The sequence below is a fragment of the Triticum urartu genome, chromosome 4A, assembly GCF_056163025.1.
Source record: "Triticum urartu cultivar PI428250 chromosome 4A, HENAU_Tu73, whole genome shotgun sequence".
Classification (NCBI taxonomy): domain Eukaryota; kingdom Viridiplantae; phylum Streptophyta; class Magnoliopsida; order Poales; family Poaceae; genus Triticum; species Triticum urartu.
In genome coordinates this window covers 564,006,129-564,027,381 of record NC_141876.1, presented here as the reverse complement: position 1 = coordinate 564,027,381, position 21,253 = coordinate 564,006,129, and the positions used below count along the sequence as shown (strand labels likewise).

General features: G+C 46.9%; 2 protein-coding genes across 3 annotated transcripts; one reads left to right on the top strand and one right to left on the bottom strand.

Annotated features, from left to right (window-relative positions):
- The first annotated feature begins 13,219 nt into the window (after positions 1-13,219).
- Positions 13,220-14,972, top strand: LOC125527537 (LYR family of Fe/S cluster biogenesis protein). 2 transcript variants are annotated; one of them, XM_048692046.2, is made up of 3 exons: positions 13,220-13,456; positions 13,736-14,026; positions 14,563-14,972. In XM_048692046.2, exons 2-3 carry the CDS (start codon positions 13,763-13,765, stop codon positions 14,623-14,625), a joined length of 327 nt encoding a protein of 108 aa, XP_048548003.1. In that variant the 5' UTR covers positions 13,220-13,456; positions 13,736-13,762; the 3' UTR covers positions 14,626-14,972. The 2 variants fall into 2 exon arrangements, with proteins under 2 accessions (XP_048548003.1, XP_048548004.1); XM_048692047.2 differs by having other exon boundaries at positions 13,239-13,464.
- Positions 14,973-16,958: 1,986 nt separating this feature from the next.
- Positions 16,959-20,210, bottom strand: LOC125527539 (interferon-activable protein). Its single transcript, XM_048692050.2, has 5 exons — positions 19,766-20,210; positions 18,803-19,376; positions 18,602-18,721; positions 18,339-18,519; positions 16,959-17,430 (listed from the first exon to the last, which is right to left on the bottom strand). Exons 1-5 carry the CDS (start codon positions 19,926-19,928, stop codon positions 17,272-17,274), a joined length of 1,197 nt encoding a protein of 398 aa, XP_048548007.2. The 5' UTR covers positions 19,929-20,210; the 3' UTR covers positions 16,959-17,271.
- Positions 20,211-21,253: the final 1,043 nt, after the last annotated feature.

The window sequence follows — 21,253 nt, the reverse complement described above, 5'->3', positions numbered from 1 at the left end:
TTTTTTAAACTTAGGCGAGTACTGGACTGCAGCTAAGCCCCCGAGTGGGAGGGCTGCTCTCCACTCGGTAGGATTTTTTAAACTTAGGCGAGTACTGGACTGCAGCTAAGCCCTCGAGTGGGAGGGTTGCTCTCCACTCGGTAGGATTTTTTAAATTTAGGCGAGTACTGGACTGCAGCTAAGCCCCCGAGTGGGAGGGTTGCTCTCACTCGGTAGGATTTTTTAAACTTAGGCGAGTACTGGACTGCAGCTAAGCCCCCGAGTGGGAGGGTTGCTCTCCACTCAGTAGGATTTTTTAAACTTAGGCGAAACTGGACTGCAGCTAAGCCCCCGAGTGGGAGGGTTGCTCTCCACTCGGTAGGATTTTTTAAACTTAGGCGAGTACCGGACTGCAGCTAAGCCCCCGAGTGGGAGTATTGCTCTCCACTCGGTAGGATTTTTTCAAACTTAGGCGAGTACCGGACTGCAGCTAAGCCTCCGAGTGAGAGAACTTAGGCGAGTACTGGACTGCAGCTAAGCCCCCGAGTGGGAGGATTGCTCTCCACTCGGTAGGATTTTTTCAAACTTAGGCGAGTACCGGACTACAGCTAAGTCTCCGAGTGAGAGAACTTAGGGGAGTACTGGACTACAACTAAGCCCCCGAGTGGGAGGATTGCTCTCCACTCGGTGGGATTTTTTCAAACTTAGGCGAGTACCGGACTGCAGCTAAGCCTCCGAGTGAGAGAACTTAGGCGAGTACTGGAGTACAGCTAAGCCCCCGAGTGGGAGGATTGCTCACCACTCGGTAGGATTTTACAAACTTAGGCGAAGCGGATTCGCGGCTAAGCCTCCCGAGTGAGAGGCTTACCCATCACTCGGTAGGATTTTCTTTCGAACTTAGGCGAAACGGATTCGCGGCTAAGCCCACCCACTAGGGGATTTCAGAGGTAAATAAAAGCAACAACAATCATGCGAGAAGATTGAAAAGCTCTTGTCTTTGACGAACAAATTACAAAGGTACTTCTTATTACATTTTATTCGAATGAGTGCTTAAGTATAAAAGGGGCGGAGCAGCTCCGTGTTCCAAGCCCGTGGCTCGTCTTTCTGATGCTCAATACTGTAAAGATGGTATGCTCCATTGTGGAGAACTTTGGTGATGATGAAGGGGCCTTCCCAAGCCGGGGCGAGCTTGTGCGGTTTCTGTTGATCCACTCGAAGAACCAGGTCTCCCTCTTGAAAGGCTCGACCCCTCACATTTCTGGCGTGGAATCGATGCAAGTCTTGCTGATAAATGGTCGACCGGATCAAGGCCATCTCTCTTTCCTCCTCTAAGAGATCGATTGAATCTTGCCGGGCCTGCTCTGCTTCCTCTTCGGAGAAGAGCTCGACTCGGGGTGCATTGTGGAGCAGGTCACTTGGCAGAACAGCTTCGGCTCCATAGACCAAGAAGAAAGGAGTTCGTCCGGTCGACCGATTGGGAGTTGTCCTTAAACCCCATAGAACTGACGGAAGTTCATCGACCCAAGCGCCTGCTGCGTGTTTGAGATCACGCATCAGTCGGGGTTTCAGTCCTTTGAGAATTAGGCCATTGGCTATTTCTGCTTGTCCGTTCGACTGCGGGTGAGCGACTGAAGCATAGTCGACTCATGTGCCTTGAGAAGCGCAGAAAGCTCTAAACTCATCAGAATCGAAGTTCGACCCGTTGTCTGTGATGATGTTGTGTGGAACTCCATATCTGAATGCCAATTCTCTGATAAAACTGACAGCGGTGCTGGCCTCAAGGTTCTTGATAGGTTTAGCTTCGATCCATTTGGTAAACTTGTTGACTGCTACGAGCACATGAGTGAATCCACTCCTACCAGTTCTCAGTGGTCCAACCATATCCAACCCCCAAACAGCAAAGGGCCAGACGAGGGGAATGGTCTTCAGGGCTGACGCTGGCTTGTGAGACATGTCAGAGTAAAACTGGCAGCCTTCACATCTGTCGACTATATCTTTTGCCATTTCATTTGCTCGTGGCCAATAGAATCCGGCTCGGTATGCTTTAGCCACGATGGCCCGAGAGGACGCATGGTGACCACAGGTCCCCGAGTGGATGTCGTTGAGGATCATTCGACCTTCTTCTGGCGTTATGCACTTTTGACCGACTCCAGTCACGCTTTCCCTGAACAGTTGTCCTCTTATCACAGTAAAGGCCTTGGATCAACGGACGATCTATCGAGCCTCTCCCTCGTCCTCTGGGAGTTCTTTCCTAAGGATGTACGCAATGTACAGCACTGTCCAGTTGGGAGTAATGGCCAGAACCTCCATGATCAGGTCGACCACGGCTAGGACCTCGACTTCAGTCGGATCTGTGGCGCTCCTAGGCTGCGGGGGCTCTTCAGTAAAAGGATCTTCCTGAACTGTCGGCGTGTGAATATGCTCCAAAACACATTGCTGGGAATGGCTTCTCTCTTGGAACCTATCTTTGCCAAGTCATCGGCTGCTTGATTTTTCAGTCGGGGTATGTGATGGAGCTCTAACCCCTCAAACTTCTTTTCCAGCTTCCTCACCGCGTTGCAGTAACCAGTCATGGCTGGGCTTCTGACGTCCCACTCCTTCATCACTTGATTGACTACCAAATCTGAGTCGTCGTAGACCATGAGGCGACAGACGCCGAATGAGATGGCCATACGCAACCCATACAGGAGTGCTTCATATTCAGCTTCATTATTGGAAGAATCAAAGTGAATCTGTAGGACATATCTGAGCTTGTCTCCTCAGGGGGATACCAGAACCACCCCAGCACCGGAACCATTCAGCATTTTGGATCCATCAAAGAACATGGTCCAGTGCTCCGAGTGAACTTGAGTCGGCAGTTGTTGTTCAATCCACTCGGTGAGGAAATATGCTATTGCTTGGGACTTAATAGCCTTCTTTGCCTCAAACTTGATATCTGAGGGGAGGAGTTCAATCACCCATTTTGCCACTCGACTGGTTGCATCTCTGTTGTGCAGAATCTCTGACAATGGAGCGTCGCTGACGACTGTAACAGAGTGATCAGAGAAATAGTGTGCAACCTTCTTCGTGGTCATGTAAATCCCATAAACGAGCTTCTGATAGTGTGGATATCTCTACTTTGACGGAGTCAGAACTTCAGAAATATAATAAACTGGGCGCTGAACTTTATAGGCTTTTCCCTCTTCTTCCCGCTCGACCGTAAGTACTGTACTGACGACTTGTCCAGTGGATGATATATAAAGCAGTAAAGGCTCTTTGCTGATTGGGGCAGCAAGCACCGGCTGGGTGGAAAGCAAGGCTTTTAGCTCTGCAAATGTTGCATCAGCTTCAGGAGTCTACTCAAACTTATCTGATTTCTTCATCGGTCGGTAAAGAGGCAGTGCCTTTTCACCGAGGAGAGAAATGAATCGACTTAGGGCGGCCAAGCAACCAGTAAGCTTCCGGACATCATGCACACGCACAGGACATTTCATTCAGAGTATAGCACCCACTTTCTCTGGGTTAGCATCGATCCCTCGTTCGGAAACGAGGAAACCGAGTAATTTTCCGCCCGGAACTCCAAACGTGCACTTTGATGGATTGAGCTTGATATCATACCTTCTGAGGTTGGCAAAGGTTTCAGCAAGGTCAGTCAGTAGGTCGGAACCTTTAAGTGACTTGACCACAATGTCATCCATGTATGCTTCCACATTTCGACTGATCTGAGTGAGCAGGCACTTCTGAATCATCCGCATGAATGTGGCTCCAGCGTTTTTCAAACCGAATGGCATGGTGACATAACAGAAGCACCCAAATGGGGTGATGAAAGCTGTTTTTATCTCGTCGGGTCCGTATAGACGGATCTGGTGGTACCCGGAGTAGGCGTCCAAAAAGGACAAACGCTCGCACCCCGTAGTCGAGTCGACTATCTGGTCGATGCGAGGGAGAGGAAAGTGATCTTTCGGGCAGGCCCGATTGATATGCTTGAAGTCAATGCACATGCGAAGTGAGTTATCCTTCTTTGGGACCATGACAACATTAGCTAACCACTCGGAGTGGTAAATCTCACGGATAAACTCAGCTGCCAAAAGCCGAGCCACCTCTTCACCGATTGCCTTCCTCTTCTGTACGGCGGACCGTCGAAGATGTTCTTTGACTGGTTTCACTTTTGGGTCGACTCGCAAACGATGCTCAGCCAGTCCCCTGGGAACACCTGGCATGTCCGAAGGTTTCCATGCGAAGATGTCCCAGTTCTCATGGAGGAACTGGATGAGCGCTTCTTCCTATTTGGAGTCGAGTGTTGTTGAAATGTGAGTCGGGGCAGCATTGGGATCTGTCGGGTGAATGTGAATCGACTTTGTTTTGCCAAATGACTGGAATGCTGAATCAGTGGCGGGCTTCTTGGCTCGCAACAAATCACTCGGATCTGCATTTTTCTGATATTCTTGCAATTCTACTACAGCCATTTGTGCATCGGCAATCTTTGAGCCCTTCTGGAAGCACTCTTCTGCCTTCTTACGATTACCAGTGATAGTGATCACTCCTTTGGGACCAGGCATCTTCAATTTGAGGTACACGTAACATGGTCGAGCCATAAAGCATGCATAAGCTGGTCTGCCCAGGATGGCATGATAGGCACTCTAGAAATCCACAACTTCAAATGTCAACTTTTCTTTGCGGTAATTCTTGGAATCATCGAAAACCACGTCGAGAGAAATCTGGCCGAGTGATGCAGCCTTCTTGCCTGGAATGACCCCATGGAAACTCATATTGCTTTCGCTGAGTCTGGACATCGGAATGCCCATTCCCTTCAACGTCTCTGCATACAGTATGTTCAGGCCATTGCCACCATCCATCAGGACCTTTGTCAGTCGGGTGCCTTCGACCACCGGGTCGACCACCAGTGCTTGCCTCCCAGGGGTGGCTATGTGCGCTGTATGATCGGACTGGTCGAATGTAATGGCAGTCTATGACCACTTCAAATAACTGGGTGTCACCGGAGCAACCATGTTCACTTCTCTGTTGATGACTTTCAATCGACTTTTGCTCTCAACGTCAGCAAAAATCATCAGAGTGGAATTCACGTGGGGATAACCATCATCATCCTCTTCCTCATCCTCAGCCTTGTCTGCTTCCTTCTCCTTTTCCTTGGGCTATTTCTCTCAAAATTGTTGGATTAGGAGTCGACACTGCCGAGTGGTGTGCTTCGGGTAAATGAAATTACCCTATTCATCTTTTTTTGGTGTGGATGTGGCACGGCAGATCCAGCACATCATTTCCATCTTGATCTTTTACTTTCTTGGGGTTCCACGGCCCTTTGGGCTTCCCCTTGAACTTTCCTTGAACCACAGCTAAGGCTTCACCAGGAGTAGCTGGCTCGGCCTTGCGCTTCTGTTTCCGACCGGAATTTCCTCCTCCGGCTTCATGGGCGACTGCTTTGTGTTTGCCACTCCGGAGTCGGTCTTCTTCTTCACCGTTGGCATATTTGGTGGCAATCTCCATCATCCGAGTCAGAGTCATATCTCCTGTCCGACCGAACTTCATATTCAGCTCCCGATACTTGACGCCTTCTTTAAAGGCACAAATTGCTTGATGATCAGACACATTCTCTACCATGTGGTGCAATGTGATCCATCTCTGGATATAATCCCTCAAAGTCTCATTCGGTTTCTGAACGCAACACTGCAATTCAGTCAACCCTGCCGGCCATTTGCAAGTACCTTCGAATGTTCTAACAAATACTTGGGCGAGATCTTCCCAAGTATAAATGCTACTAGGTGCTAACTAATTCAGCCATGCTCTAGCTGAGCCCTCCAACATCAGAGGAAGGTGCTTCATGGCCACTTCATCACTGCCGCCACCAATCTGGACAGCCACTCGGTAGTTTTCAAGCCAAGTGTCAGGCTTGGACTCACCAGTGAACTTACTGACTCCAGTCGCCAACCTGAAGTTGGGGGGAATCACTGCAGCCCTGATGGCTCTGCTGAAGCACTCTGGACCTGAGACATGCACTCTGCTGCTGGTTGGTAGATCTCTGTCATGACCCTCTTGGTGAGCTCTGTTTCTGTTGACCAAGCCCTGAATGAGAATAGATCTCGCATCAAAGCCTGGCTCCCTGGGGTCAACTGGAATCCTTCTCTCAACACTATGAGGGCGCCTGTCATCATGTTGCCGAGGCACGTACGACCCACTCCTTGGGGGAGGCGTGGGCATTCGACGACGATCATCGCGATCGACTCGGTGTTCATACTGCTCACGGTTTCTGTACTGATCTTGTCGATCTCCACGTCCCTCACGCCTCGGGGGCAATCTTGGGCTATGAGCCGACTGAACTGTATCGGCAACTACGGATCTGCTATGGATCCTATTCCGCGACTGAGATACCGTTGTATTCTGCTCTCCCACCGCACGGAGCAAAGCTCGGATCTGTATCAGACCTCGGCCAGCTTTTGACTGGGAAGGTTGGATCGACTCCGCTATCCGGGCTGCAGCTGTGAGATTCTGGATCGGGGTTCGGTATACCTGAGTCGGAGGCGGAAAAAGTTGGCGTCGACTGGATTCGGGAGCACGCTGCCGAGCGCGATCGTCGAGTGCGCGCTGGAGGTTCTCCAGTCGAGTGCGCTCAGCCAAGTTGGCCAGGCGCGCCTACTCCAAGGCCTGGGCCTCAGGGGTTTCTCCAACTATAGGAGTATGCAGTGCATCCATGTTCCGGCGGCGAAGTTCCTCCCTCCGCTACGAAGAGAGGGGTTCGGGGCGGTACTCTTCATGAACGCGCGATGGATCGCCGTCCCCATCGCCTCGGTCTTCACGGGTGAAGCCAGGAGGACTGCGTGGTTCATTGACCATCAAAACTTCTACCGCTGGGTCGCTGCTGTCACACTCGGATGCAATCTCTACGGAGCCAGTCGACAGATCGAACAAGCCGTAGAGAGTTTTGTCGGGCTCGATTGCCGCAACTTGAGGGGTGGCCGACTGGCGAGCCACCGCATGCCTCACCCACCGCTGAAGCCTCGACCGACCAGAACGTTTGCTCCGGCGGGCCGCAGGGAGGAGGAAAGATGCTGGAGCCGACTGATACTGGGTCGACGGCTGCCGCAGGAGGACGCCGCGGACGCACGCGTGAAAGTGTGTCGCCCCGCAGGCGGGGAGTGCGTCGACGTCGAGTGGAGCCTCCTGAAGCCAAGCGGAGTCGTCGGCGACAAACACGAGCGCGCCGAGATGGATCTCGCGGCCCTCAGCCAAACCTCCGCCTGGAACCATGATGAAGGGGATCGGAAAAATTGCAACTTCTCCAACAAGCCGCTAAGACACCTGCCCCAAGGTGGGCGCCAACTGTCGTGGTTCTAAGCCTGACAGTGGAATAGGGGGTAGGAATGTAGAGGCAAGATCCTAGCTATGGAGGAGTTGTACACGCGCGTTTTACGAGTTCAGGCCCTTCTCGGAGGAAGTAATAGCCCTACGTCTCGGAGCCCGGAGGCAGTCGACTGGATATATGCGTGTGAATTACAAAAGATGTGAACCCTTGTACCGGAGGAGGGGTGGCTTATATAGAGTGCGCCAGGACCCCAGCCAGCCCACGTTACAAAGGGTTCAATGTACATTAAGGCAGGGAGTTACTGGTAAGGCTAGTAATAAAGAGATATAAATGATCTTTAAGGTTACAGAGTGAATGACCGACCATTGTCATCCTGAGTGACGTTAGGCCTTCTACACTCCGAGTGGTTTCTTGTATCGTCGAGTGGTTGTTCGCATAGTCGAGTGTCTTCTATACGGTCGAGTGGAACATAGCTTCACGGTCGAGTGGATGATAATTTTGCTTCGACCGCTTCTGGTTCCTTTAGAGATGTCCTTGGGGAGGGTATCTTGGACAGATCCATGACCCTACCCTAGGTACATAGCTTCATCAGCGCCCCCCTTTCCTTCTCTTTCTTCCCCTTCCTTTCCCCCTCCTAGTAGGAGTAGGGAAGGGAGGAATCATGCTCCTACTAGGAGGAGGATTCCTCCTCCTGGCGCACCAACAAGGGCCGGCCGGCCTCCCCCTTGCTCCTTTATATACAGGGGCAGGGGGCACCTCTAGAGACACAAGTTGATCACAAAGATCTCTCCCAGCCGTGTGCGGTGCCCCCCTCCACCATAATCCACCTCGGTCATACTGTAGCGGTGTTTAGGCGAAGCCCTACTGCGGTAGCTTCATCAACATCGTCACCACGTCGTCGTGCTGACGAAACTCTTCCCCGAGCTCTACTGGATCGTGAGTTAGCGGGACGTCACCGAGCTGAACGTGTGCTGAACGCGGAGGTGCCGTACGTTCGGTACTGAGGATCGGTCGATCGTGAAGACGTACGACTACATCAACCGCGTTGTCATAACGCTTCCGCTTAACGGTCTACGATGGTACGTGGACGACACTCTCCCCTCTCGTTGCTATGCATCACCATGATCCTGCGTGTGCGTAGGAATTTTTTTGAAATTACTACGTTCCCCAACAAATACCCGCGCAGAAAAGAGCAAATACTTGTACCCAACGCAGGCAAGAGGGTTATCAATCCCCTCAAACTCTTTACTTGCAAGGATTAAATCTGATAGTGGTAGATAGATAAATTGAAAAATAAAACAAAAGTAAATAAATTGCAGCAAGGTATTTTTGGTTTTAGTAATATGACTAAGATAGACCCGGGGGGCATAGTTTTCACTAGAGGCTTATCTCTCGAAACAATAGCATGCGGTGGGTAGACAAATGACTGTTGGGAAACTGGTAGAAAAGCGCATAGTTATGATGTTATTCATGGCAATGATCGTGTATATATGCATCACATTTGTGACAAGTAGACCGAAATGATTTTTGCATCTACTAGTATTATTCCACTTCGAGAGCGCTTCTATGTTTGCCTCTCTGTGCATTAAGTTCATAACAAATAGAGTAATGCATGAAGTATGATGACATGATGTAGACAAATACTCAAGCAATATAAATGAACCCCGTCATTTTATCCTTAATGGAAACAATACAACATGTGCCTCACTACCCCTTTTGTCATGACGTGATGACACTTTAAGATTGAACCCATCACAAAGCACCTCCCGCACTGAAGATAAATCAATCCAGTTAGCCAAATCGAATGGATAGATCAGAGAGAGATACAAAGCTATAGTGATCATGCATAATAAAGTTCAGGAAAGACTCAATTACTTATAATGAATAACATGATCATAAATCCACAATTCATCGGATCCCAACAAACACACCGCAAAAGAAGATTACATCATATAGAACTCCAAGAACAGAGAGGAGAACATTGTATTGAAAATCAAAGAGAGAGAAGAAGGCATCTAGCTACTAGCTATGGACCCGTAGGTCTGTGGTTAACTACTCACACATCATTGGTAGGGCCGCAAGGTTGATGTAGAGGCCCTCATTGATTGATTTCCCCTCCAGCAGAGTTCCAGAAAAGTCCTCCAGATGGGATCATGGAACAACAGAAACTTGTGGCGGCGGAAAAATTGTTTTGGGTGACTCTGTTGGTTTGGAAATATTTGGGAATTTATAGAGGTGGGATTAGGTCAAATAGAGATGCATGGGACCCACGAGAATAGCCCCCTCCCCCGGGGGAGGGGGGTGGGTGCCAGGTGAGCTCGTCGCTCTCCCATAGATGTTCTGGCCTCCTCCAGAACGCTCCTATGTCCCTTCTGGTCTAGAAAAATCACCGTAAAGTTCCATCGTGTTTGGACTTCGTTTGGTACTGATTTTCTGAAAAGTCAAGAACAAGCAAATAACAGCAATTGACATTGGGCACTAAGTTAATAGGTTGTCCCAAAAAATAATATAAAATTGCATAAAAAGTGTCCAAGATTGGTAATATAATAGCATGAAACAATAAAATTTATAGATACGTTGGAAACGTATCAAGTGCTTATACTATCGCAGACAATATGTCATTTTCTGTGTTATTTGTGTAATATCGAATAATTTGGTAGTGGTCAGTGCTAATCACTCCTTTTTAACTTTTTAGCATTACTGTTTTTATGGTAAAGTGACAACGAGCTTTGAAGTTCAAGTTAGATGACATGAGTAGGGTGGGAAGTTTATAATGGTTCTTCATGTATATGCCATTTAGGTTATGTTTAAAAATGTATTCCAATGTTGTTTTGAATGTACAGATTAAATATTTCAATGGCACATGAATACTTATGATTGCCTTTTGTTATGTATTTTGGATTCTTATGATTGCCTTTTGTTGAGGATTTGTAATCCTGTTCATCGACATAATGGGTTGGTGTAGGATCAAAAGTAGGTCTAGAGGGGGGTGATTAGACTACTTGACCAAATAAAAAACTAACATTTTCCCAATTTTAATTGTTGGCAGATTTTAGCAACTAGCACAAGTCAAGCAATCAATCTACAAATGCAATTCTAAGAGTGTAGCAGCGAAAAGTAAAACATTGCATATGAAGGTAAAAGGAAAGGTTTGGAGAAGGCAAACACAATGTATACACGGAGATTTTTGGCGTGGTTCCGATAAGTGGTGCTATCGTACGTCCACGTTGATGAAGACTTCAACCCATGAAGGGTAACGGTTGCGCGAGTCCACGGAGGGCTCCTGTAGCGGCCCGACCCGAAATCGGTCAAGTCTCTTTGTATCTGTACCATCCCAAGATCATGCTGGCACACACATGACATTAATAAAAAAATTAAAAGTTCAATCACACCTGATTTATTACACGACTCTCATATAGTCTTTATTACAATAGAATAAATTTGGCATTATCCCTCTTTGTGTAAACCTTACATATTATGAGAGAAAGGCATTAGAATTAATCCAAAAAGTGTTATAATGCATAAAAACACTATAAGTAACGGTAGGAAAACATGATGTATGTCTCCAACGTATCTATAATTTTTGATTGTTTCATGCTATTTTATTATCAATCTTGGATGCTTTATATGTATTTTATGCTATTTTATATCATTTCTTGGGACTAACCTATTAACCCAGTGCCCAGTGTCAATTCCTATTTTTTTTGCTTGTTTTTGGCTTTTTAGAAAATCGATATCAAACAAAGTCCAAACACGAGGAAATTTTACGGTGATTTTTTCTGAACCAGAAGGGACCCTAGAAAGTTAGGGAGGAGGCCAGAAGAGCTAAGGGAGAGCCACGAGCTCAAAGGGCGTGCCCCAGGGGGGTAGGCGCGCCCCCTGAGCTCATGGGACCCATGTAGCACCCCTTGACCTAATTCCACCTCTTTAATTTCCCAAATATTCCCAAAACACTAGAGAGCCACCCAAAACACTTTTTTCGCTGCTGCAAGCTTCTATTCTTCCGCGATCCCATCTGGAGGCCATTTTCGGTACTTTGCCAGAGGGGGAATCGATCACGGAGGGCTTCTGCATCATCCTTGCTGCCTTCTGGTGATGTGTGAGTAGTTTATCATAGGCCTACGGGTTCATAGCTAGTAGCTAGATGGCTTCTTCTCTCTCTTTGATCTTCAATACCATGTTCTCCTCAATCTTCTTGAAGTTCTATCCGATGTAATCTTATTTTAGGTGTGTTTGTTGGGATCCGGTGAATTGTGGGTTTATGATCATATTCTTCATTAAAAGTAATTGAGTCTTTTCTAAACTTTATTAAGAATGATTGTTATAGCCTCGTATTTCTCTCCTATCTATCCTTTGGTCTGGCGAGTTAGATTGATTTATCTTCAGTGGGAGAGGTGCTTTGTAATGGGTTCATTCTTGCGGCGTCCTCACCTAGTGACAGAAAGGGTATCAAGGCACATATTGTATTGTTGTCATTAAGGATAAAACGACATAGTTTATTCATATTGATTGGGTTTACTTTATCTAAGTCACGTCATCTTGCTTAAAGCTTTACTTTGTTTGTCATGAACTTAATACCATAAATGCATGTTGGATAACGGTCGATTAGTGGAGTAACCGTAGTAGATGTAGGCAGGAGTCGATTTGTTTGTCACGGACATGATGCCTATATACATGATCATTGTCGTGAATACGTCATAACTATGCGCTTTTCTATCAATTGTCCAACAGTATTTTGTTCACCTACCGTATGCTATGTGTTCGAAAGAGAAGTCTCTAGTGAAAAGTATGGCCCCCCGAGTCTAACTTTATCATGTTATAAAAATTAAAATACTTTGCCGCAATTTATTTACTTTTATTTTACTTTTCTTTTTATCTATCTATCATTATCAGATTTAATTCTTGCAAGTTACGAGTTCAAGGGGATTGACAACCCTCTTGCCCGCGTTGGGTGCAAGTATTTGCTTTTGTGTGTGTGAGTGCTGCTTATGGGAGTTTGCTTGATTCTCCTATTCGTTCGACAACTGAGGGAAATACTTGCCTTTATTGTACTGCTTCACCCCTCCTCTTGGCGAAAAATACCAACACAGTTTACAAGTAGTAGCTTCTTCTTAGAGTTTGCCTTCCGGGCTCCGATTCTCCTCGAGTTCATCCGTGTGGCCGTAGTTGACGGAGCTCCAGTGTAGATTCATATTGTCTCCTTGGGGCAGTGAGGTTAGTGTTTCTCGTCACGTGGTGAGATTTGATGTCAGGTGCTTCAAATCTATGCATTCACGACAAAGACTACGGCTCGAGGGCGATGGTCTTAGGGACACGTCCAGGAAGACATCCCGGTTATCAACGACAAGGTCAAGTCGGCTTCGATAGAGGAACGAAGACAACAACGCGTCAGCGGCTCTTTCTGACGGCAATAGTAGTCGTTTGGTGGTTTCAGAATTAACTTTTATTATGTTTGAGAGGGTTTGTACATGAACTTTTATAATATAAGAGCCGATCCTTTTTGCAAAAGAAAAATAACCGTGCAGGCCCAGAAGAACCTACTCCCTTTTTCCATCTATATAGGGCCTAATACGTTTTTCAGGACCGCCTTTAACTATTGATAAGATTAATAATATATGGGATGTATGATGTGAAAATTATATCATTGGAAGTTTCTTTCACGTACGAATTTGATGATATGCTTTGTGTAACTTGCATGTCATATATTATTGCACTAACACTTGTCAAAATTAGACTCGAAAAATGCATTAGGCCCTATATAGATGGAAGGAAGGAGTACAAATTATCATTCTTTCCTTGGTTTTTTCTGTAAGTTTTCTTAATAACGTGCCGACCCTGGGGATTGTTCCAAACAGAAGCCACGTGTGGCCTTAGTTACCGGTGATATGGACGAACACGCGGGCACTTTTCCTAAAAAAGAAAAGCTGGTTGCTGACCTGCAATTCCCATTTTACCCCTGGACAGAATCGATCCGATACACCACCAGCAGCTTTTGCCCCTTCGATCGTCTCTCCCGTGCGATACCCCGGCCCTGCCTCCGCCGCACTACGCGCGCGCGGCCCTCCCTCCGCGATCCCGACAGGCGGCGCCGGCGGCGAGCCGCGACGAAGTCCCTAGCTCCCGCCTCTCCGTCCGCCCCCACTCCGCCCGCCCCCTCCGTCGTCGTCGACCCTGCGTGCGCCGGTGAGCAGGTTCTTCTCCCCCAGTCTATCCCACCGGCACGGATTGGAGATCCGTCCAGACTTTGCTTGCTTAGATTTGTTCCGAGAGTTCTGCTCTTGTATTTCTATCCTGCGCGCGATCTAATCCAAAACCAGCCCCGTTCGCTGCGGATTTGCTTGCTAGGCGGTAGATTAGTTTTTTTTTTGTACTCCACGGGACAACTGAATCAGTCCGTCACCTGAGCAAAATATGCAGATCACCACGAGACAACTCATTTGATAGTTCCACTTTTTTGTGTAGCTTTGATGACTGCGTCACAAGGATGAGATGGCGTCCCGTACAAAGCTATCTGGTATCCAGAGGCAGGCCTTGGCATTATACAGAGGGTTCCTTCGGACAGCACGGCTCAAGTCCCCAGAGGAGCGCCGCAGGATCGAGTCCGTTGTCTCCGCAGAGTTCCGTGAGAATGCCAGGAGTGTCGATCGCAGGAACTTTGTGTACATTGAGTATTTGATGAGAAGAGGGAAGCGGCAGCTCGATCAGCTCAAGAATCCTGATATCACTGGACTTTCTACACTTGAAATAAATAAGGTATATATAATCTTGAAAAAAGGCCTAAATTTCTCTCCCACTAATACTGATATCAAAGTACAACGAGTAAGGATGTTACATGAAAACATAGGATTTTCCCAAATGCTGGCAGCTGTTTGCTATGCTTATAGTTGTTTGCATATGAATAGTTGTTTACTCCATAGAAGTGTTCTAGTCAAGTGAATAGTTACACCTTGCCTTGGTAATTTGTAGGAGATGCTTAAAGTTAAGTGTAGTTGCTCCAGAACATTTCCTGGACTGATCGGTTGTTTTGTGTATTCCGAGATCCAATGCTCGTATCATTTACACATCACAGTTACAGTTTTACCACATGTTTCTCTTTGTTTGTATAAAGGTAATTAGTGCAAGATCGAACCATCTGCCTCTATTTGCTAACATCTCAAGTATCATAATCTGGTGACGTATATTCTAGTTTTTAAGGTAGCAACAATATGTTGCTCTTATACAAACTTCTCCTAAAAGGCTAAAACTCGAGATAATCCTCACATTCTGGCATTGATTTTGGAATTTTGCAGGCCTCTTCTATTCCAGAACAACGTGTCGAGCATGATCTTGGTGTTTCTACTGGGAGACAGTAAAACAAGAAGAGCTTGCTTTTAATGGTGTCCAACATAAAAATGGCCGCATACGAAAGCTCTTTATGATGTAACTTCTCTGGAGCACCTTCATTTTCTGATAGGAATCTCTAGATGAGTTTCGTAGCATCTTATTGCCCTCTGGATATTAGAAGTGTGGTTCATGTATGAATTCTTTTGGTCACCAAGATCAATTGGACCAGAGTTTACTGTGAAAGAGCATTTACATTGGAGCTCTATACTGTCTAAACGACTAAACCATGTGGTTTAAACTCAGCAATGGTGTTACTTTTTATGCAATGTAATTCACCCCTATCATTTATTTAGACTTATGTGCTCAATTGAGTTAACTCAGAAAAAAAGATGATGTGACCTAGTGATGGAATTTATGTTATACTGAAAACTGAATTGTATTGCTCAATGTTATGTCTTAGTGCATGATTTCACTTTCGTTGTTCTCCACCAGCAGTGTAAACTCTGCAATATATATTTTTTGCTATAAGGTCCTGCTTGAAAAAGCAATGAGTTTATCGTCTAGGTCAGTTTAAATAGTTCTTCTGAATTCATATGTGGGCCAGATCAAGCAATGTCGCAAAGCATGGAAGATGGTTCTAACTGCTAGTGGTGGAATCATCATCACCACAGTCAGTGGCGGAGGCAGGGAGGGGGGGGGGGGGGGGGGGGGCAGCAGGGGCCCCGGCCCTCCCCAACATTAGTCACTTCTTTGTATTTTTTTTTTGAGGGAGTCACTTCTTTGTATTTTGGGCGTGAACAGTAATTTTTTTTGTTATGTTTTCTTAATCGGGCCCCTCCCAAGATCATAAATTTACGATTCCTGCCTCCGCCACTGACCACAGTTTAATGTACTTATACTGGCTCACTTGCTAGAACTTCCTGAAAATGGTATGTCTTTCCATAGGCTAGATCTTACATGCGCTGCTGCTGAGGTAGTTATGTACCAATTAGCCTCAGACCTACAGCGTATCATCCTTGACTTTACCTATAGCCACCAGGAGAACTAACCTAATATACTGTAGTCATGGTTTATGAGCTTAAGATGTTTTAGACCTTTCAGTGTATCCACGCCTGTCAACAATCCGTGTATTTTTATTATGCTTGTTCATAATCTAAAAGATGTGCATTATTGACACTTCAGTTAAGTTGCATGTCTTTGAACTGTCATTTTGTCACTATTATGGTGAATATTTTGCTCCAATTTTACTCACTTGATCAGTAGCCTGTTTGTCCTCGTGTCATCGTGGCCTTTCTTAAGGGTGATCAGGCATTTTTCTTTGTATCTTGAGTAATCAGTTTGGCTTGTAAAAGCATTGAAATAATTCTAGTGCATTCGATTGGCTTATAGTGACTCTAAGGTGCCCTGATATATTCATTGCTTAGCTCACCTGTGGCCTGAAGGACACATCTAAAATAGCAACTAACTGTCTCAAATGGCCTATCAAATTTAGTTGCAATAGCCCTTGTTTATGTCGAATAGTATGCAAGAACATCGTTACTTGCTGCTCCACTCATACATGCATGGTTTCTTTGAGGAGCTTGCGATTCTCGACATTTCACATAACCAAAATAATGAGCTCTTTCAACTTTCAAGCCTTAAAACATTTCTACATTTGTTGTCACACACTCACACTTGTAATTTTTATTATTTATGCATTCAAGTCTATGTCGATCTCTTTCATGAATCGGCCATAGGTAGTAATTGTTCTCCTCTCTGCTCTTCCTTGCTATAGCCGAATAGCAAGAGATTCAGTTGCTAACACCTCCCGAGCGGTTGTTGTCTCTGCCTCAAATGCATACTGTTTTCAGCACAAACAGAAGTGTAACAAATCATATCTACAATCACACAGAGCTTGAGAAACGAACAAGTATTGACTCATGTAGAGCTGAGCAATGCAATAATTGTAAACTTTTGAACATGTCCTCAAATTCCCTCGTTTCCTTAGTGTTCCTCCAATCAAACACCTGAATGGTCTTAATATCTGGAACCTTTGTAAGAACAGCCTAAATGTTAGAGCAGCTGGATTATGTATAATTATTGTACAGTTGAAAATATGTGTTTTTTTAGGGGATCCGCCCCCTCCTCCCCTATACAACCTCCGCATTCATCTCCCCCCCATCCCCTCTCCCTCTTATGTTGAACTATGCTAACATCTGTCGACTAAGTTTGTAGGGAGCCATTGGCAACAATGGTTTACAACAACTGTGTATCTGCCTCAAAGTGTATTGGTTCCGTGACTTTTAAGTATCAGTGCAAGAAAACAGTCCAGAACAAGGCATTCAGTAAGATAACTGGGATTGGATAATATCATTCACTAAGATGAAGAAGAACAGTAACATCTCTCTATATCTTGAACAATAATATCATCTGCAGTACATTTGCTCAAACAGCCAATTAGCAGAAGAGCAGTAACATCTCTCTATATCTTGAAGTCCTCATGGAATTATTAATATCTCGACTTGTATGACTTGACTGGTAACTATACATATGCTTTCTATTTATTTGCCTGACAGAATGTCCATCAGATGAATCAATCAAATAGGAGGAACTGGGGGGTATTTCAAACTGAAACAAAGAATCGATCCTAACTACATGAATTGCAGTAGCTTTAAAGCCTCTGAATTATTTTGCTGCTACTCCACCAGGAAAGTGCAGGGCTTCAAGAACCAAAACACGCCACTGGAGCTCTCTTCGGTCTCATAAGCCCTGTTGTTGTTCATATCTTTAACCCCAAAAGGTTGCCTCTTAGCATCTTTGCTGTTCTCCTGATCCTTATTAGGCGTCACCTTATCCTGAAGAGAAGGCAGTAGATATCAACATTAGTTAAAATGCATGGTTAGCTTGTGTTGAGATGCTATTTACGGATTCGCAACATCAATAGAAGACCAATAGGTTTTCTTTCACCATAACAGTAAATGATTACCACTAATTTGCAGAAAAAAAATGCCTGAACACCGTTAAGAAAGGCCACGATGACAAGGTGAGATAAACAGGATACTGATCAAGTGAAGTATAAATGGAGCCAAACATTTATCATAAATGTGTCGCTGACAAAATTACAGTACACGGTCATGCACAATGGAATTAGTGCCAGATATGCTGATGCCACTAATTTACAAAAAAGAATGCCTGAACGAACACCCTTAAGAAAGGTCACAGTGACGACATGAGACCAAACATGCTACTGATGAAGTGACCGAATGGGCAAAATATACACCACAAGTTATGCACAATGGAACTTACACTGAAGTGTCAATTATGTTGGAAACACGAAGAAAATGCACATTATTTTAGCTTATGAACATGTATAATAAGGAGACACTGATTATTGACAGGCATGGACACTGAAGTTCTCAAAGATCTTGAACTCAGAAATCGATACAGAACAATATCAGCATCAAACTCGGGTACGCAATATCTAGCCTATGGAAAAACATATCATTTGAGGAAGGGAAGTTCTAGCTTAGGGTTATAACCGAGTCTAAGCCATTAACTATGTTGATGATAATTCAGATCACTAAATTTTCTGATAAGAGCCAAGTGCTCGACTGATTGGAATGTTCTTAAATAGAGTATTTTCACAAAGGCTAGTAGAAACCACAAATACTGAAAATTCACTGAGCAAACACTCTCAAGTTTAACAGTCACCAACACTACATAGATCAATAACCAATATTATTGGCATGCCAGATTAAGTCACCTTCAGTGGCTTCTTGAGTGGCGAGCTTGATGTTGCGCCTGCAGCTTTCACGCTCTTGACACGGTTTACATAGGGGGATGGAAACCGCTGTGGAGTAGGCGGTGTTGCCTTCACCTCTTTCAACACAGAGGGTGATCTTGGCTTCCCTGCTTCCACCTTCAACCCAATCTTCTTTCCCTTCCTGCACAAACCACCATTATGATCAGTACCTCAACCTACAATCCTCTAATGCCGCTTCTGCAAAGTAGTGACAAGCAAGTTACATTGGGCTTGGACTCTTTTCTGCTGTTCCTTGCCTCGCCACCCTCTTCGCTGCGTCCGGCAGAACCCGACCACCGCCGCCGCTGCTACAATCCACCTTCTCCACCACACCACTGCTGTTCCTGCACACATGAGAATGTCAATGAGCTGAAAGTACCAACCCAAAATTGATACCCCAGCGTTGCTTCAGAGAGAAAAATTACATTGGTCTTGGGCTCATTTCCTCCATGGCCTCTGACTCTGAGACAGGCTGCTGGTTGCCGCCACCGCCGGCCATCCGCTGCTTGAGGTCATTGTACAAATCCGATATCTGGCCAAGTATGTCCTTCCCGGAGAAGAGGTTCCTCGCCGAGAGAGTGCTCTTGAGCTGCCTCGGCGCCGGGTTCCTGCCGAGCAGCGCCTCCTTCTCAGCGACGTCCGGCCGCTTCTCCGCGCTGGACTTGATGGCCTCCTTGGCGTTCTTGGCCCACCGCTGCGCGCCGAACGGCGGCCTGGCAGCCGCCGGGGGCGGCGTGGTCAGCGCGGGGTCCTGGTTCTCGGCGTCGTCCTGGAACCTCTTCTTGGGCGGCGGCTTGGGCTTGGTGGGCGAGGCGAAGGCGGCAGTGCCGCCGCCGCCGGCGGCGACGGCGCCTCGTCTCTTCAGATTGTTATTGGCGTCCCTGAGGTTGGCGTCCCTCTCGCCGAAGGGCATCATGGCGGACATTGACCGCAGCAGCTTGGCCTTGGGGCTGGGGGTGTGCCCGAGGAAGTCGTCGGCCGTCTTGGGATGCTTGCAATCTGCGGGGGATCCAGCACGGAAATGGATGTCAAGACGACGGACGCCGTGGGAAATCAAGTCAATAACAAGGGGAATTTCTCGGGAACAGAAAGCAGAGCACGGCCTGGATTTCTGGAGAACAGAGAGAAGAAGGGCGAAATCAGGCCCCAAATCAAGAGGAAAGCTGCGCGGATCAAGAACTGGGCGGGTCCGTTCTTGGACCGGCCGATCGGACGGAACCCGGCACCGAATCAGCAGCGGGCAAGGCAGGTTCGCCTCGCTCCTCGCTGTGTCGATCCTCTCCTCTCCTCTCCTCGCGGGAGAGAGAGGGGAGCAACCAAGCAATAGGAGACGCGGGCGCCGGGGAAGGAAGCGGGAGCGGGAGCGAAGAGACGGACGGCGTACGTACCGGGGCGGCAGAACCAGGCGTCGTCGTCGACGGCGGCGGTGGGGGCCTCGGGGTCGGCGAGGTCGGCCCAGTGCGGCGCCTCGATGCCCTCGTAGGTCTCGTCGCGCACGAAGCGCGACACCACCCTGCTCCAGTCGATGTCCATGGGCTCCATGGACTCCATCCTCTCCCCCCTCCGCGCCGGCGCGCGCCCGCCCGCCCGTGCCCGCGCTCGTGAGTCTCGCTGTGGTTCTCGCTGTGGTCCGCGGGAGAGGGGGAGGGAGGAGGGGTGGCTCCGGCTGTGGTGGGCTGGCTCCTGCTCTGCGTCTGTGTGTCTTCTCCGGGGAGGGCTTTGGCTTTTCTGCGGGCGGTGTGAGCCGTTACGCTGGCTATTGACCTGCCGTTGGCCCGCGGGCGGCCAATTCTCTTCTTTCCGACCGTTGGGGTGGGGGAGAAGGGATCGCTGGCCCAGTCATCTGGAATAATAATGGCGGTACGGCGGTGCCGCACTTCCAGGCCGCCGGGCCCCACGTGGATCTCGTCCTCCGTGGGAGCGACGGAGCGTCGGGCTCCTTGCCGCAGCACGTGGACGGTCGACCGTAATAAAGCGCATCCGAACGTTCGGGGGCACGCTCATCGAGGATCCCTGGGTCGATCGGTGTCACAAAATGCATCCCACGCCAACTCCAGCGCGCGACCCTGTCCGGGTGCGTTCATTCGGGTAAAACGGATATACCGGAGATGCGTCCGCGCGTTGAGTACATAGCCAATGCATCTTAGAAAAGATCTGGACACATTGCCCTACCAAACAAACAGAATCTAAATAAAATGAACGTCGGGGTCATACACTGGAGTTGGCCTCAGGTCTCATAGTTCCTTGTACGGTATGATTTTTGTACTTTTTAATGGTCACAGTTTAATAGTACATTATACATTCATACTCTCTCCGTCACGGTTTAGAAGGCGCGTTTGGAAATTCTCTTGGACCTAGGTGGTTATCTATTGGTTGTGAAATGGACTACAAAATAGCATTCACACTACGCATGCATATAGAAATAGTATATCAAAGTACTAATTAGCTACTAGAAATAAATGCAATGCGCCCTAAACCTTGTCTATTGTGAAACACACGCAAATTTAAATGTGCCTTCTTAACTGTGACAGAGGGAGTACAAGGCCACCAACAATAATTAAGTCAAAAATTAATAATAAATTAATTTATGTTTTCTCGTAGTAGCAACTTATTTAATACCTGCATATATAGTTTGCAAAGCATGCATTAAATTTTATGTTGTTATATTAGTACCTGAGTTTGTGACCTTGTATATTATAGAATGGATGGTTGTGAACTCGGACCAAACTAATACGTGGACACAGACCAAACTAATCATTAAGGGCCTGTTTGGTTCCAATAAATCACCTGACTTATAAGTCAGGTGACTTAAAACCAGTGACTTATAAGTCATGATTGTTTGGTTGTCACCTGACTTATAAGTCACTTGAGCACAC